General features: G+C 47.4%; 1 protein-coding gene across 7 annotated transcripts in view; it reads right to left on the bottom strand.

Annotated features, from left to right (window-relative positions):
* OGFOD3 (2-oxoglutarate and iron dependent oxygenase domain containing 3) overlaps positions 1-18,608 on the bottom strand; it is a 52,342-nt gene that overhangs the window by 32,518 nt on the left and 1,216 nt on the right. For 4 of the 7 annotated variants that reach the window (XM_064270453.1, XM_064270457.1, XM_064270450.1 and 1 more), the window contains exons 2-7: positions 18,117-18,334; positions 14,331-14,406; positions 13,263-13,305; positions 10,696-10,775; positions 10,131-10,187; positions 4,352-4,505 (exon numbers count right to left, since the gene is read on the bottom strand). In XM_064270453.1, the coding sequence (XP_064126523.1) occupies positions 4,352-4,505; positions 10,131-10,187; positions 10,696-10,775; positions 13,263-13,305; positions 14,331-14,406; positions 18,117-18,334 (628 nt within the window). Of the gene's footprint in view, positions 1-4,351; positions 4,506-10,130; positions 10,188-10,695; positions 10,776-13,262; positions 13,306-14,330; positions 14,407-17,989; positions 18,335-18,608 lie in introns of those variants that run through there. The other 3 variants (XM_064270451.1, XM_064270454.1, XM_064270455.1) reach the window with 2 other exon arrangements.

Below are 18,608 nucleotides of genomic sequence, written 5' to 3'. Positions count from 1 at the left end.
CTTTCATTGTTGTCTTCTTTGGTGTTGGATGGATATTTTCTAGTGTACCATCTTAATTCCCTTGTCATATACCTTACCATATTTTTGGAGTTATTACCTCAGTGGTTGTCCTATGGGTTACAATTAACACCTTAATTCATAACAAATAGTTAGGATTAATACAAACTTAATTTCAATAATACACAAAACTTCACTCCCATGTGGCTCCATTCCCTCCTCACACCTTTGTGCTGTTGTTATCCAAACCACATCTTTATATACTGTGTGCCCATAACACAGATTTATAGTTACTATATTGCTTTATGCAGCTGTCCTTTAAATCAGATAGGAGAAAAAAAGAGATACAGACAAAAGAATACATATGTACTCTCTTTTGTACCAATGTCACTGTCTTTATTGGTGCTCTTTATTTCTTCATGTGGATTTGAGTTAGTCTAGTGTTCTTCTGTTTCAGCCTGAAGGACTCCCTTTAGGTTTTTTTTGTAGGGCAAGTTTGCTAGGGACAAACTCTCTCAGCTTTTGTTTATTTGAGAATGTCTTCGTTTTAAAATCTTAAAAAAAATTTAGATACAATTAACATACTATAAATTTCACCATTTTAAAGTGTACAATTCAATGATTCTTTAGTATATTCACAAGGTTTTGCCACCATCACCAGCATCTAATTCCAGAATGTTTCCACCATCCCAAAAAGAAACCCCATACTGTGTCCCCACTCCCTGGCAACCACTAATCTACTTTCTGTCTCTACGGATTTGCCTATTCTGGACATTTCATGTAAATGGAATCATACAATATGTTGCCTCTTGTGTGTGGCTTCTTTCACTTAGCATAATGTTTTCAAGGTTCATCCATGTTATGGCATGTATCAGTAATTCATTCCTTTTTATGGGTGGACAATTTTCCATTGTATGGATACATCACATTTTGTTTATCCATTCATCTATTGATGAACATTTGTTTTTTTGCAATTTTTGGCTATTATGAATGATGCTGCTATGAACATTCATGTGCAAGTTTTTGTATAAAACTACATTCTCCAATCTATTGGGCGTAAAGTTAAGAATGGGATTGCTTGTTTATACAGTAACTCTATGTTAACTTTTTTTGAGGAATTCCCAAACTGTTTTCCACAGTGGCTGAATAATTTGACATTCCCACCAGCAATGCATGAGGGTTTGGTCCTTCATTTCTGAAGGATAGATTGACTGGATATAGAATTCTTAGTTGACAGGTTTTTTTTTTTTTTTTTTCTTTAATTTCAAATCTTCGAATATGCCATCCCATTGCCTTCTGGTCTCTACAGTTTCTGATGAGAAATCAGATATTAATCTTACTGAGGACAACTTGCACATGACAAATGCTTGTCTCTTGCTGCTTGCAAGATTCTCTCTTTGTCTTTTGTCTTTCAACAGTTTGATTATGATGTGTCTAGGTGTGGATATCTTTAAGTTTATCCTAATTTGAGTTCATTGAGCTTCTTGGAGGGGTAGATCAATGCTCACCAAATTTGGGGAATTTTCAGCTATTATTTCTTCAGATATTCTTTCTGCCTCTTTCCTCTCCTTCTGGGACTCCCGTTATGCATATGTTGTACACTTAATAGTGTCTCACAGGTCTCTGGGGCTCTGTTCACTTTTCTTCATTACTTTATCTCTGTGTTCCTCAGACTGGATAATCTCAATTGACCTATCTTCGAGTTCACAGGCTTTTCCTTCTGCTCATTGAAATCTGCTATTGAGATCTATAGTGAGTTTTCCACTTCCGTTATTGTACTTTTTAAGTCCAGAACTTCTATTTGTTTCTTTTTGATGATTTACATCTTAAATGATATTCTCAATTTGGTGAGCTCTTGTTCTCATACTTTCCTTTAGTTCTTAGATGTGGTTTCCTTTAGTTCTTTGAACATACTTAAAATAGCTGTGGTGAGATGCACCTCTGACTTGAAGTTGTAAGTGGAGAATTTCACATTAGACGTAGCAGCAAATGGTGGCAAGGTGGCCACTACTATCCCAATGTTGCAAATACCTAGACCAAGAGGGAGGGGTTCAATTATGGCAGCTGAGTGTGCAAAACAAGAACTCTCCAGGGAAGGAGAAATTCCTCCACTGCAGGTCATGGGGGAGGGACCAATGGTGGAAGGAAGCACCTGGGATCAGCCAGCCAGGTGCTGCAGAGTTCAAAATATCCCCAAAACACTTCTACTGATTATACACCCAGTGTACTGGTGGGGCTGCCCACACTGACCCATCCCCACCAAAAATATCTACTTGTCCCCTGGATTGCATTTTCCATATTTTGTGATATAATAAAGAAATGGGGGGGGGTATGCCTTGCTTTGGAGAAATGTACTCTGAGGTCCTTCTGGAAGATAGTGTGGTGCGGTGGAAAGCAATGGACAAAGGACAAGAGCTGTGTTCCAGCCTCACCTTAGTATGAAGCCCCTGACAACTGACCTCTCTGGGCCTGGGCACCAGAACCTAAACAGGAGGCATCTATTATTTGTTTCCTAAAACCCCCCCCCCAAAAAGTAGGGAGGGACGGTGGCCATGAACAGTTATTTCTAAACACACCATCTGTGGATCTTCCAAACTTATTGCAGATAAGGGGTGGTATACGAAGGAGTTGTTTTAAACATGATAATTTTAAAGGTTTGATTTAAAATCACATTTAGATTGCTGAAGTGGAGTTGAAGAGTTTATAACCTGCAAAGAAGGTGGTATTTCCAGCAGATGTTACATAAGAACACTCACACAAACCAATACCTAGTTAATTAAGGAAAGAAACTAGTGAGATGTGACATTTTGTCCACACAAAGATCATGACGTACAAAGAATTTTAATCACGTAATAACATATTCCAGTCTAATGAATCATTCAATTAGTGAGTCTAGGCTAAGAGATAACGAATAATGAAAGGTTCCAAGGACTGAAGTTCAGGACGTTATCCCTCCACCATGCTATATGCGATCCTCTCAGGGAGAGGAGGTTGGGAGGGAGAAAGCAAAGTTCGGAGGGAAGGTCTGTGGCAGGGGGACAAGGTGGATGCACTCTGACACAGAATGGAGGGGATATTCAGGAGGAAAACCTAGCTGGCGGCCCTGCATTGTGGAGGACGTTCCAGCAGACATGCTGGCCTCCGCCCGCCCATCTCTCCAGGAGCATCTGGCACTTAAGCCAGAAGCACGACAACAGCAAAACTGCTCAACTGGAAGGACAGACAGGTATGGCCAGGACGCTGGCCAATGGCCGCAAGTCCGCGGTGATTCTGCATCACAAAGGTGCCCAGAGGGATGAGTCAGCCTAATTCACAAGGCATGTGTGACCGTGCGGACTGCCTTTAACCCCATTCTGGACAGCGTCCATTTTCACTTATCCCTGCACCTTCCCACCAGCAGGAAATCTGTGGCAGGCACCTGGAACCTGTCAAGGATTATTCAGCACACCCAAGCTTGGTGACCCACAAAACCTGGGATAAGTCCCTCAGGTCAATCTCCTTGCCAGGGCTCCAGGCACTATGCTGGGAGCACTGACCGCTGACCTCACTAGAGCAAATGCCAGTAGGGACACGGGTTCAATTAGGGGACAATCAAGACCATTGATTAGGGTGACTGTGGCTTAAAGAACAACAGGAGATCAAGAATGGATGAATCTGGTGTGAGTTGGAGTGGTTGAGAAATTGTTCCCATGATTGGGCCCTTGGGGTGGGAGGCTGGACAGTGAAAATAAAAAGTGAGATGAGAAAACGGGGCGGCCTTCCCTGGAGGCGCTGTCACGGGAAAAGGCAAGAAGTGGCCGGAGCAAGTGGGCTGGGGCCAGGGGAGATGGCTGGCAGCACCCGCTAGTGTCCAGTGGTTTGGAAAGGCTGGTGGGAACACTGCATAGCTACCCTTACATTCCACTCGGGGTGGAGGCGGGGGTTCCACATAACTGTGAACAGACAGACAGGGTGGATAACCAGAGGCTTCACTATTGCATAGCGCATTTCAGGACTGTTTCTCACCACCATCACATGATAACAAGTTTTATTTTCTCACCAGCATCAACAAGATTTAGGTATACCCCTAAAACACTAGGGAAGCTCCCAAAAGGTCAGTGTAGCAGAGGAGGAGGCTTAAGCCAAATCCTGCGCACGGGCTGTGGGCTGCTCCCACCCCAAGAGCATAGGTGAGCTGGCTGCCCCTCAGCCCAGCCCCATGAACCCAGGCTGCCCCTCAGCCCTGCCCCGTGGACCCAGGCTCCCCCTCGGCCCTGCCCCATGGACCCAGGCTGCCCCTCGGCCCTGTCCCGTGGACCCAGGCTGCTCCTCGGCCCTGCCCCGTGGACCCAGGCTGCCCCTCGGCCCTGCCCACCTTGTCAACGTGCGCATGCCAGTACTCATCATGTGCTGTCCGGGCCTCCGTGGTGTTGATCCGGGAGAAGAAGGTGGGCTTCGTCAGGTACAGCAAGGATGCACTGATGCCAAAGGCTTCAGCGATGGTGAGCTGCACTTTCTGCCGCACATCCCTGCAGTTAAAGGACATATGTGTCACCTGGGGCAGCACTGCCCTCGGGGGAGACTCCTACCATAGTCCCCACGAGGCCACACTGAACAAAGGAACGAATAGGAGGAAGTCAGGAAGGTAAAGAGGCACATGGGTGTGCGTGGACCCACACACATACAGCATTTATACATACGCACACACATACTCATGTGCATATATACATGCACACATACATGTGTACACACGCACACACACATGTGGCATCCTCACACAGATGGAATATTATATGTATAACCAGGACCCTGATGGTCAATTGTTTGTAGAAATAATGACAAACAAAATAAGCATTTGCTAAGCTGAATTGTACCTAGGCACATATATAATACATACATATATGCATACACATACCTACATACATGTGTACACAGACATACCTACATACACACACCTACATGATGTACATATATACCCACATGCACACACAACATACATGTCTACATGCATGTACCCACATTAATGCACACTACCTGCATGTTTACATACATACCCCATGTGCACACACTATGTGCCTGTGTACACGCACACAACCCACATGCATGCACACACTGCATACATGCATACTCACAGGCATGCACACATACCTAACTACCTACATACATAGCTATGCATACACATACGGAATCTGTAATAACTAAATCCTAACACCATGTACCAAATGCCACATAAATTATCCCAACATTTCCAAACCACTGGTCATCTCTCATCTTGGCCGTCACTAGCTAAACAGTGTTCCTGTCTAGACAAGGGTTCTAAACAGGGCCTCACTGGATGCTTCAGTGACCCCCTTAAAGTGGCAGTCACTGGGAGGCCTGTAGTCCTGTAAGCAGAGCCTTTATCTTGGTAATACGTTCACAGAACTTCTGCTGAAATGCAAAATGTTTCTAACCCTTTAATATGGTGGGAGATAGGTATGTATTCACTATCCTTGTTATCATCCAAGTCATAAAAATTATTTACAGGAATGTCATTTATTCAGTTGGCTTAATTTTCTTAATTTTTGTTCACTTTCAAACCTGGAAGCTTTGCAAACAGCATTTCGCCAAGTTTTGGGGTTCAGGGAACTGAAAAACCCTAAAAGCTATACTACAAGATGCTAAAACTCCTCCATATCCCATCAGTCACAAACACACTTCCACGTAAGAATCTGGATATCGGATCTTCTCCTCTTGAAATGGGCATTTCACTTAGTGTTGCCGCTTACGGCAGACCCCTTCTCTTTGTTTCTGTAATAGTCTCTGCTCCTCTTCACACTGTCCCCCCATCTTCACGCCATCCCTCCTGTCTTCATGCTGTCCTCCCTCTGTCTTCACGCTGTCCCCCTCTGTCTTCAGGCTGTCCCCCCGTGCCTGTGGGTGATTCTTCATGCTGCCCCCCCTCTATCTTCACGCTGTCCCCCTCTTTCTTCAGGCTGTCCCCCCTGTGCCTGTGGGTGCAATCACCCTCATTACCAGTCACCTCAGTGCCACTTTCCTTAGCCAAACGTCTCTGTCTTGGAGAGAAAGGACAATGCTGTGCCTCTGTGGGTGACTCCATGCTCCGTTTCTGGGGTTCTGTCACAACGACTGCTCCAGGTTTGATGTGGCCCAGCACGCGGGGGCCCAGGGGACAGGTGGTCTCCACGCTTCACTATCCCAGCTTCTGCCCCTCAAATGTCCACTGTCTCTGCCCTTTAATTATAATCGGCAAGGAGGAATGACTGGGTGTGACTTGGGGGTTTATGTCTTCCACCACGCACCCAGAAGTAGCTGGACAGAATCGCTTAGAGCCAAATTAAAATGTCTGGCAAACCCCACTCCGCCCGGCATTACACTGATGCCGTCTCTAGAACAACCCAACTAGGTCCTCGTGTAAATATTTCACACGGAAACGTTGCTCTTGAACTGTAAAGTTTGATACTTCAGCCTCCGTTCCTCCCAACTCCATGAGATCAATAAAGTCGTGAATTTTACATTTTAAGCAAATCATCAGAATTCTTTCATGGCAACAGTTGACGCTGTAAAACAATGGCTGAGATGTTACTGCCTGAATTTGGGGGTGTCTCAAAAACACTGCTTCCTTGTTTCAATAAACACATGTTTTGCAACAATCGAGACCGTAAATTGAGATTACACGATATTCAACATTGCACGGTGATAATATTTTTTTGTGTTTAAAAAACGCTCAATTACTTTTAACTATAGAACGGATAACGTAAAAAAAAATTCTGGTGGTGGTTTCCATTTTCATTAGCTTTATAAACACTCTTTGATAATATATCTTCAGCTTTTTTTTTTTTTTTAATTGTGCTTCAGGTGAAAGTTTACCACTCAAGTTAGTTTCTTATACAAAAATTCATACGCACGTCATTATGCCACCCTAGCTGCTATCCCCATGATGTGAGTGCACACTCCTCGCTTCCACCCCGGATTTCCTGTCCATTTCTGCCTATCATCTTGCCTCCAGCCAGAAGCTTCCCATTTAGTCTCATGTATCTATTTAAACTAAGAAGCACACTCTTCACGAGTATCATTATAGTCCAGTCTATTCTTTGTCTGAAGAGCTGGCTTCAGGAATGGTTTTAGTTCTGAGTTAACAGAGTTTGGGGGTCATGTCTTCTGGGGTTCCTCCAGTCTCGGTCAGACCATTAAGTCTGATCTTTTTACTAGAATTTGAGTTCTGCACCCCAATTTCTCCTGCTCCATCAGGGACTCTCTGTTGTGTTCCCTGTCAGGACAGTCATTGGTGGTAGCTGGGCACCATCTAGATCTTCAAGTCTCAGGCATTTTCAGCTGTTTTAATGCTTCACTGTGTGAGACTCTGATTGGTTGAGTTCTTCCTATTTTTTCTCATTTATGATCACAGATCTTCTTGATATGAATCCTAAACTTGAGCAGCACGTAACTGCCATTCTGGTGAAATCTGTGTTAGCATTTTCAACCTTTAACTCTCTTTTGAGCACCATCTGCAAGGATACTTGCACATAGCAATGGTGAGCCATTCACACCATTTATTGAAACTTCAGCTTGGTTCTCGCGGCAGGGAGGCAAGCTCTGTCTCAATTTGCACCGATTCTGCCTTGTACTCTGCATAAGCCAGGAAGATGGTCCAGGCTGCAGGGATTTCTAACTAAGTCCACATCCTCTCTGTCCCCCGCAGGCTCGGAAGATTGGTACTTAAGCTACTTACCCGGAATACAAGAACCCACTCTGTGGTCTCTCCATTCTAGGTCCTCACTTTATGCCTCATCAGTTTTGGAGCTTACCAACACCAAAGCACTGCACATTCTCTACTGACGCACACAGAACGGCCAGTCCTCCGAGGACAACAGGTGACTGGGGCTCTCCTGACCCGATGTGGCAAGGTGGCCACGAGGACTGAATGGGGCCCACATCTTGGTACTCTCACTTGCTGTCTTGACATCTTGCAACAATTAGGCTAAACCGTGAGTGTATCCTAGGGTGTGGTGTTAAGTAACTGTACCACTTTTTGCCAGTACAAATTGGGAGCTATTATGGATTGAACTGCGTCCCCCCAAAAATATGTGTTGTAAATCCTAACCTCTGTGCCTGTGGTTATAATCTCATTTGGGAACGGGTTGTCTTTGCTATGTAAATGAGGTAGGGTTAGTATAGGGTGTGTCTTGAGTCTATCTCTTTTGAGATATAAAAGAGATTAAACAAGCAAGTTAGAGAAGCAGAGATGGGGAAGACTGATACCAAACCACATGGAGATCTCCAAGGAACCAGGAAAAAAGTGGAAGAGAGGAAGACCTTCCCCCAGAGCCGAGAGAGAGAGAAGGACTTCCACTAGAGCTGTTGCCCTGAATTTGGACTTCCAGCCTCCTAACTGTGAGAAAATAAATTTCTGTTTGTTAAAGCCATCCATGTGGTATTTCTGTCATAGCAGCCTAGATTACTAAGCCAGGCACAAAGAGTTAATCAAAACCCTTTCACTCTCCAGCTGTTTCCTTGGAAACATGATAAAGGTAAAATGCCAGCTGTGTTCCCAGGCAATGAGGTTTGTGGTAAAAATGACCCCTGGCAGTTAGGGGTGGGGAGAGAGGGTGAGGGCATATAAAAGGCAACACTGAGAATCCCTGCAGTGATGGGATGCTCTGTCTTGTCTGTAGTGGTGGATACATGAGCCCACAGAGATAAAATGGTACAGAAGTTAACACACATGCACACAGAGACACATGCACACAGAGATGCACTCACACAAAGACACATGCACACAGACACACACACAGATACACATGCTGTTACACAGACACACACACTCACAGAGACAGTCACACAGACACACACACTCGGTCACACACGAACATACACACTCACATTGACACACACTCATACACAAAGATACACACCCACAAACACACTCAAACACACACTCACACAATCGGTGAAGTTGGGGAGAACTGAACGAGAGCAGTGAGTATGTCGGTGTCCATCTCCGGGGGCAGCATTACTGTGCTGCGGCTCTGCAAGCTGTCACCACGGGGAAGCTAGGTGAGGCTACATGGCAGGACCTCTCTGCAGTATTTCTAACAGCCACGTGTGGATCCCAACTACCTTAAACTATGAAGCTCTGACGTTGGCCGTCCTGTGGGGATGGGCTCTGCGTGGGTACAGACAGCTGCCAGTTTTTGGGGTCGTCAGCTACATTTGGTCCAGCCACTGCGTCTCAACAACAAAGGCTCCTCCAGTAAGATATTTTTAAATGGTTGTTTTTAAAGAAAACAACCAAAATATTCACCAGTATGTCATCCTGTAACAAAGGCAGAAGAGCTGCTGTGTTGCCACTCTGTCGGACATGCATCCAGGTCACCAGGTTTTCCCACCGATTCATGCACAGCAAGCTGCCCATCCCGGAGTTCAGACATGTCCTTGAAGATGTGTGGTTGTGTGTCAACTTGGGCTGGCCATGGGTCTCAGTGGTTTGTCAGTTACGGTGTAATTTGCTGGTCATATGATGATGTGATCGCCTCCATGATGGGATCTACCGTGAGTTGCCAATGAGTTGAAAGGGAGTTTCCTTGGCGGTGTGGCCTGTATCCAACACAGGTGGACTTTTTGGCAAGGTTGGTGGGCTCTGGATACTGCAGCTGGCTCCTGTTAGTCTGACCTTCTGTTCATGGGACTTGAGCTAGCAGCTTACCTGCCATCTTGCCTGCTGATCTTGGGACTGTGGGTCTCCACAGTCTGTGAGCCAGAGGTCTGCTGTCTGACCTGCTGATTTTGGGTTCACCAGCCCCTACGGCTATGTGAATTAGGAGAAGCCTCCAGCCAGACCCACAGACTTGGGAGGTTGCAGCCTCTACAACCGCGTGAGCCATTTCCTTGATATAAACCTCTCTCTTTCCGCTTTATTGATTTTGCGTCTCTAGAGAACCCAGCTTAAGACACTGGTCAAAAAAGGCACGCCCTAATCCACTTCAGGTTTATAAACCGGCCCTAAGGAGTCTGGCCAGGAAGAGCTCACGGATGGCCTGAAGGTTAACCAACGGCCCTTCCAGCGGGGTCTCTGATTCCACCCCGGCCACAGCACACCCACCACCCTCCACATGCAACTACACACAGCTCAGTCTCGCTTGCCGCCTTCTCACCGGTATAACTGGAAGTCCTCTTCTGAGAAGACACTTTGTATTTTATCCCCAAAGTACCTGTGAAAAAATAAAGGATTTTAACAACTATAACATTTTATTAATCTTTTCTTTATTTGCTCTAAATTCAGTCTTTCCTCCAGCTAACCAGGTAAAAAAAAAACAACAAAAAAAAACCAGGTAATTCCCTAAAAATCAGCTTGTTCTTTTTATCTGAAAGCTACTCAATTTTTATGATAATAACTTTCGATCTAAAAATGAAAGGAGGGAAGGAGGAGGAAGGAGAGGGAGACCAGTACCTAATAAGGGTGAGGACAACATTTACTGGGATCAGGGACAATCCCTCTGCTTCCCTCGGCCCCTGGCAGTGACAGTCGAAGACCCTCAGCAGATTCCCGTTTCCCTGCCCTGATTCCCAAGGTGTGTGAACAGGCTCTACCCAGGCACGCAGGCCCCAGGGAGGGGGCGGTCCTGCAGCCCAGTGCTTGGCACTCCCTCCCAGGAGAGAAAAACTCACTTTGGAATCCACCTGTGACAGGTGTTGGGACCAGTGCACCCCGACTCTCACCTGTAGAGGTTCACGAAGTGCTTCCCCACAGACAGGGCCCCCGAGTGCAGGTCCAGAATGGAGGCCTGGAAAGATGGAAGCTGTGAGTCGGGCAGCAGCAGCCTGGTGACAGGCCTCTGTCCCCTTTCATTTGCATCATGATAAAAACTCATAGCAAACAAGAAATAAAAGGCATGTCTTTATCCTGATAAGGAACGTCTGCCAAAAGTCTACGGTGAACATCACACTGGGTGGAAAAACACTAAAAACGAGGGAAAATGCAGAAAGTCCGTCATCACCAAATCTGTTCAAAATTATAAGGAATCTCATCAGTGCAACAAAGACAGGAGACAAAATGCAAAATCGGAAAGTAAAAACTGAAACTGTCGTTATTCACAGATAACATGATTCTCTTCTCAGAAAACCCAAAAGAATGCACAGACAAGATACTAGGGTTCACAGGAGAGTGCGGCCAAGCTGCCGGTTACAGCGTTGATCCTCAGAAGCTAACAGCATTTCCATAGACCAACAACAAGCAGCAAAACTGCCAGTTAAGAAATTGTACCACTATTACAAGAATAAAAAAGGCAGAACACCTTACTAAAATACGTTCAAGCCCTTTATTAAAGTATAAACTGTACTAATAAATGTTAAAGAGGGCTCAAGAACCAGACCACATTCATGGTTACCAAAGGGAGTTTCTCCCTGTGTGGACCTACACAAGTGGCACAATTCCAACACAAATGCTAACGGAGCATTTTTGGGATCTGCAAGATCATTCCAAATCCTATACGAAAAAGCAAAGGGTCAAGAAGGACACAAACGGTTCTGAAAAAAAGGACATGGTGAGGGGATATGCCTCAGAGATATCAGATGTGATGGTAGGTGAGGCAGGGTGGGACGAGGGAGAAACGAACACAAACATGGAGCCTAGAGGCAGACCCCGCACATGGGAAAAGTCGACATTTGACAAATGGGAGGGACAGACCCCTCTTTAAATAGCTCTGGGAAAACAGTGGGGTCCTGGGAGGAAAAAATGAAATTGGATCCCTGCCTCCCTCTGCATACAAAAATAATCCAGGGAAAGCAGAAGTTTAAAATGTTATAATAAGGTAATAACTTTGTGATTCTGGATATGAAAAGATTTCTTTAATAAGATGCAAAAAGTACAAATCACAAAGGAGAAGGTCAAAGACTCAACAACACTGAAACATGAGAGCTTCTGGTCTTCAAAAGGAGTGATAAAAAAGAGCAAAAAGACAAGCCACAAAGTGGGGGAGACATTTCAACACATACAGCCAACAAAGATCAGTATCTAAAATGCATGAAGAACTGCTAAACATCAATACAAAGAGGCACTAGACGAAACGGGCAAAGAAGCAATATTTCACAGAACAAGAAGCAAGATGGCCAACGAGCCTGGGGAAGCTGGTCAGCCTTATAAGCCGTGAGAGAGAAAAAAAAAATTTTTTTTTTTTTCTCTCTCTAAGCACAAGCCAAATCTACAGGAGGCTGCGTCTCACACCTGCCAGATGGGGTGAAGCAACGAAGACACGTTCTCTGCTCTTTCCTCACTGATGCAGTGCAGCCGAGGTTTGAATTCAATTTGGGCTTCGTAAATGGTAACTGAACTCAGAGGCGTCAAACCTGGCTGACTCAGCACAATACAACTCTGGAGTCAAGGCTGAGGAAAGAGTAAAGGACAGCTGTGCTCTCGACAGGTTTAAACATCCCCCTGAACTAAACTCAACCGAAATGAAAGGACAAGCTTGGTTTTCAGAACTCAGGAGAAGTCGGTTTGCAGAATAAACATAAAGTCACGAAGACGACTGGAAATACTTGGAATTTCTAGTGACGTTTACAACGATACTCCCAAAGGTCAAATGCGCAGGCGATTAGGGCCCGAGTGCTGGCGCTAAGTCAAAAGTGATCCCCAGTGCTCAGGGACAAGAGCGTATGGTCTCACAGCTCCACCTGAGCCAGGAAATCCACCCTCAGGGGCCACAGGTGCATGCATTCAAGGTCGTCAGGACTTCAGCAGGGCTGGGTCTCCCAAAGGCGAGGGCAGGAGACCAAACACACAGCCCTCTCCCATGGTGGGAGACAGCCCCGCACCAGGACTCCAGGGGCTTGCAGCCGGAGAATCCCTGTGGCTTGGGGTCCCCTGTGGTTCAGGGTCCCTACAGCTTGGGGGTTCCTGTGGCCAAGGGTCCCTGTGGTTTCCACACTGCATCCTCCAATTGCTCCATGCTGTTCACCACCCCCGCCTGACCACTGGATCCCCCCAGTTCAACCACCAGAACCCCACTGGCCAAGTATCTAGAACACAAAGGTGACCTGGACCAGGTAGCTGTGATGGACCCTAGAGGCAGTCTGGCATTTCTGAGGACACAGCCTTTTCTTAAGGACATGCTTGTTCCTCCTCAGCTCCCCAGGGTGTTAGCCACTGGGGTCAGTGAAAGGGCTGTGGGGGAACCCAGGGGCCAGCCGCATGGTGGCAGGGCAGAGCCTGCTCCTCTGGGGCCTCCTTCCCTCAATGTGAGCACAGAGCTGAGGAGACAAGAGGGGCTAGAAGCAGACGCACTCACCCCACCGTCTGATCCTCCCAGGGACAAGCCCTTCTCCGCGATGCTGCAGGGAGAGAGGGTCAGGTCAGAACGCAGCTGACGGCGTCACTTACAGCGCATCGAGCAAGCATCAAGCAAACATCAGTCAGCACGGTTAACATAACGTCAGGAGATTTTGCCTGCTTAACATTATGTCGTAAACAAGTGTTTAGACCAAAGGACTCAACATTCAAAACTGGCGACTTGTTAATCTCATGCCTAACGGTTCAGAGACAACTGGGCTCAGCTTTTTAACATCAAGATTCTTTTCCAGCACAGGTGGGCCTCAGATCTGTGGATGGCTGAACTGTCTGGAGGCTATAGGCTACGGCCTCCCTCCTCTCTGGCTCTCATAGGCTGGCTAAGGACAGCCTGTCGACCACCTGCCCCCAGAGGGGAAGAAGACACCCTGGGGCTCGGCCGCTGGGTCCCGAGAGGGCCTCCCACCCCGTGTTACAGGAGACACCGAGAGCACCAGGTGCCTCAGCAGAACTGTGACTCAGGTACAGTCGGCCCCAAATAAACCCAGTAATCCCACTTCTTTACACTTGGCCTTGGGCCAAACATGAGTTGGAAACTCAAAGCTCTCCTCTAAGATCTGTTTTAAAAACACCAGCAAGGAAAAGCTGAGGTGCCAACACTCCTGAGTGAGCTTGATGTCAGCAGGCTGAGTACGGCCTGGACAGGTGAAGGACAGCACCCTCGCCAGCTTACAGACTAAACCACCATGCAACAACCACCTGCCACGGCTCAGAGGGCATGGCAGCTCTGCCACATGGTGTGTGCTGGAGCCCTGAAAGCTGATGAGGACAGCTTCATCCTTGACCTTGTCCTTGGAGGGATGCCGGGCCTCCGGAACATTCTGTCTGTAACCGCATCACTCAGAGCAACAGCCTTTTGCCCCAGGAATCTGGAGTCCCACCCTTTCCCTTGGAAGCACACAGGGAAATCTTATTTTAAATAAATGGAAAAAAAATTGGGTAATAACTCTTTCACCAGCCCTTTCCTGCTTGTTTATCTCAGGGACTCTCCCGGCACAGAGTCCATTACCTGCGGATCTGCACTGCCTCCTCCCTGCTGATGACCACGTCTGAGATGCCACGGCCACACTTCCTAGGGGTGCACCCTGGAGAGAGACAAGGCCAGGGTGAGCCAGGTGACTCCAAAGCTGGAAGGGTAAGCCCCAAGTGGGGCAGACTCGCGGGGTCCAGCTCCCAGTGGCCTTGTCATGGTGCAACTGAGGGCCTCAGACACCATGGAGGGCCAGTGGGGTATGTCCATGGCACGAGGGCTGCTACAGGCCAAGCATATGGGCCACAGGGCACCAGTTAAGTTCTAATTTCAGACAAGTGACAGTCATTTTTGCACACATTTGTCCCATGCAGTATGTCTGGAGTTTGAGTTTAACCAGGTGCCTGTGCTCTCCCAGGCACCCCACACTGGTGAGAATGTTCTGGAAGCACTGGAGCTTTCCCCAGTCCTCACAGGCAGCACACAGGCCACCCAGACCACTCAGACAGACGCCTGGTGACGTCCCTGAGCACCATGGATGGCAGTTTGGTTGCTCGCAGGCCCACCCACAACTCGGCATCACTATAGTCATGTCCTTTGTGGCCTTGCGGAGGGCCACTGCCCTGTTTCTTTGCCGCATCCCACACTGCTCGCCCTCCTCCTCCTCCTGCCCCTCGAATCCTGCAGCACTCAGAGGGAAAGAGGTTGGAAACATGTGCACTTTCCTGACCCCTGAGAAAACCCCAAAGTCCCTACCCTTGCTGCAGCACCCTGCTTACACCACACACCTTCCAGGGTCCTCTGCTTGCAGAGAACACGGTCACTCTCCGCATCGCAACAGCGCCCCTTTGTGGAAGAGCCTGCAATCCGATCCTGGCTCAAGTCCAAAGCTTTGGATACAAACATCAACTAGATTCTGTCTAAAACCCAGGCAGGACTTTTTTTTTTTTTTTGGATGGCTTTAACAAATTTATTTCCTCACAGTAAAGTAGGCTAAAAGTGCAAACTCAGGGCATCAGCTCCAGGGGGAGGTTTTCTCTCTTTGTCAGCCTTCTCATCAGTCTTCTCCCTAAGTAGGAACTTCTCTGTGCAGGAACCCCGGGTCCAAGGGACATGCTCTGTTCCCAGTGCTACTTTCTTGGTGGTATGAGATCTCCCCTCTCTGCTAGCTTCCCTTTCCTTTTTTTTTAAACAATTTTTATTGAGCTTTAAGTGAACGTTTACAAATCACGTCAGTCTGTCACATATAAGCTTATATACACCTTACTCCATACTCCCACTTACTCTCCCCCTAATGAATCAGCCCTTCCAGTCTCTCCTTTCGTGACAATTTTGCCAGTTTCTAATCCTCTCTACCCTCCCATCTCCCCTGCAGACAGGAGAAACCAACACAGTCTCAAGTGTCCACCTAATACAAGTAGCTCACTCTTCATCAGCATTTCTCTCCTACCCATTGTCCAGTCCCTTCCACGTCTGATGAGTTATCTTCAGGAATGGTTCCTGTCCTGGGCCAACAGAAGGTTTGGGGACCATGACCGCCGGGATTCCTCCAGTCTCAGTCAGACCATTAAGTCTGGTTTTTTTATGAGAATTTGGGGTCTGCATCCCACTGATCTCCTGCTCCCTCAAGGGTTCTCTGTTGTGCTCCCTGTCAGGGCAGTCATCGGTTGTGGCCGGGCACCATCTAGTTCTTCTGATCTCAGGATGATGTAAGTCTCTGGTTCATGTGGCCCTTTCTGTCTCTTGGGCTCATAGTTATCGTGTGACCTCGGTGTTCTTCATTCTCCATTGATCCAGGTGGGTTGAGACCAATTGATGCATCTTAGATGGCTGCTTGTTAGCATTTAAGACCCCAGATGCCACATTTCAAAGTGGGATGCAGAATGTTTTCATGATGGAATTATTTTGCCAATTGACTTAGAAGTCCCCTTAAGCCGTAGTCCCCAAACCCCTGCCCTTGCTCCACTGACCTTTGAAGCATTCAGTTTATCCCGGAAACTTCTTTGCTTTTGGCCCAGTCCAGTTGAGCTGACCTTTCGTGTATTGAGTATTGTCCTTCCCTTCACCTAAAGTAGTTCTTATCTACTAACTAATCAGTAAATAACTCTCTCTCACCCTCCCTCCCTCCCCACCTCGTAACCACAAAAGTATGTGTTCTTCTCAGTTTATACTATTTCTCAAGATCTTATAATAGTGATCTTATACAATATTTGTCCTTTTGCCTCTAATTTCGCTCAGCACAATGCCTTCTAGGTTCCTCCATGTTATGAAATGTTTCGCAGATTCGTCACTGTTCTTTATCGATGCGTAGTATTCCATTGTGTGAATATACCAAAATTTATTTAACCGTTCATCTGTTGATGGACACCTTGGTTGCTTCCAGCTTTTTGCTATTGTAAACAGAGCTGCAATAAACATGGCTGTGCATACATCTGTTCGTGTGAAGGCTCTTATTTCTCTAGGGTATATTCCGAGGAGTGGGATTTCTGGGTTGTATGGTAGTTCTATTTCTAACTTTTTAAGAAAACGCCAGATAGATTTCCAAAGTGGTTGTACCATTTTATATTCCCACCAGCAGTGTATAAGAGTTCCAATCTCTCCACAGCCTCTCCAACATTTCTTATTTTGTGTTTTTTCGATTAGTGCCAGCCTTGTTGGAGTGAGATGGAATCTCATCATAGTTTTAATTTGCATTTCTCTAACGGCTAATGATCGAGAGCATTTTCTCATGTATCTAGTAGCTGCCTGAATATCTTCTTTAGTGAAGTGCATGTTCATATCCTTTGCCCACTTCTTGATTGCGTTGTTTGTTTTTTTATGGTTGAGTTTTAACAGAATCATACAGATTTTAGAGATCAGGCGCTGGTCGGAGACGTCATAGCTGAAAATTCTTTCCCAATCTGTAGGTGGTCTTTTTACTCTTTTGGTGAAGTCTTTAGATGAGCATAGGTGTTTGATTTTTAGGAGCTCCCAGTTATCTGGCTTCCAGGCAGGACTTTTAAAGTGAAGAGGCACCGAGGCGCGGAGATGTTCCGGAAAACAGCAGCCAGGAGGCCCTGAGTCTGCCATGACCCGGGCCCCACCTCTGCTCGCTGGCAGAGCAACACTCCTGCGGGTCATTGGACTTCAGCACCCTGGAGAGCTGCCCGGGCCGCGGGGGCATCGAATAATTCTGAGGCCGTACTGTCCCCAGCACAGCACCGCGTGACACCAGGACCAGGCCTCGGGGTGGCCCTAGGGATGGCCCTACACGGCGAAGCCTGGAACACCTTCACCTCTCGCCCGGTCAGCCCTGCTTAGTGCTTAGCGGATCCCTGTACCTCACAGGTGTACCTTACAGGTGAGACTTGGGCCGCCTGAGCAACGGCGCCATCTAGTGGCCACAGTGGGTAGTGCAGGCTAGCCACACTGGCGAAGGGGAAATAACACTTAACTGTCCCAGGGCCCTCCAACAGACACACAGATACACATAGTCACACACACATACTCACACACATACAAACACACATACACTGACACACATACATAAACCGACACACAGACACACACTCACACAAAGGCACTGAGACACACACCAGATACACACATAGTGGCACACACAGGTACACAGAAACTTACACACACACTCACACACAAACACATGGAGACACACATACACAAACATACACAGACACAGACATAAACACACAGGCACGTACGCTCACATAGGCACGCGCGCGTGTGCGCGCGCACACACACGCTGTCCAGGCTGTCACAGTGCACTGCTGCATTTCATCTCGTCATGTGGCTTCCTCTTTGGGCCTCGGGGACCTGCTGGCACTGTACCTTCGAAACTCCGGTGGCTGTCATAGTCCTCAGAGCAGGGTACTTCAATGAACCTGCCTGGCAGGACCTCCATGCGGTGGGCTAGGACCTCGGTGACGCCATCGTCGCCCCCCATACGGCTCCAGAGCAGGAGCGCGGTGAGTGTGGCGCAGGCCCCCAGCACGGCGGTCTTCAGCCCCCTCCTCGGGGCCTCCTGCTGGGCCCGGTCCTTCCTGGTGCTGAAGGAGAACACAGGTACAGCCATCACCCTCCATGTGCCAGGAGGACCTGCACCCTCCATTCTTACTAGTGCTGGGGTCTCTTACACGGACCCCTTCTCCAGCCTGTGGCAGCTGCAGAATGGGACTTCGTCCCCCAGCACACTGGTGGACAGCACCCACGTGTGCTCACAGAGACCCGCGCGCACGGGCAGGACCAGAGCATTTGGTGGACATGTGGAAGCGGGCAAAGTTGGGGCCACCATTCCATGGCTGCTGGCCCTTGGTTGCGAGT

This window comes from Loxodonta africana, chromosome 18, assembly GCF_030014295.1.
Source record: "Loxodonta africana isolate mLoxAfr1 chromosome 18, mLoxAfr1.hap2, whole genome shotgun sequence".
Taxonomy (NCBI): domain Eukaryota; kingdom Metazoa; phylum Chordata; class Mammalia; order Proboscidea; family Elephantidae; genus Loxodonta; species Loxodonta africana.
Note: the sequence above shows the minus strand (reverse complement) of the source record. Positions and strands in the feature narration are given on the sequence as shown.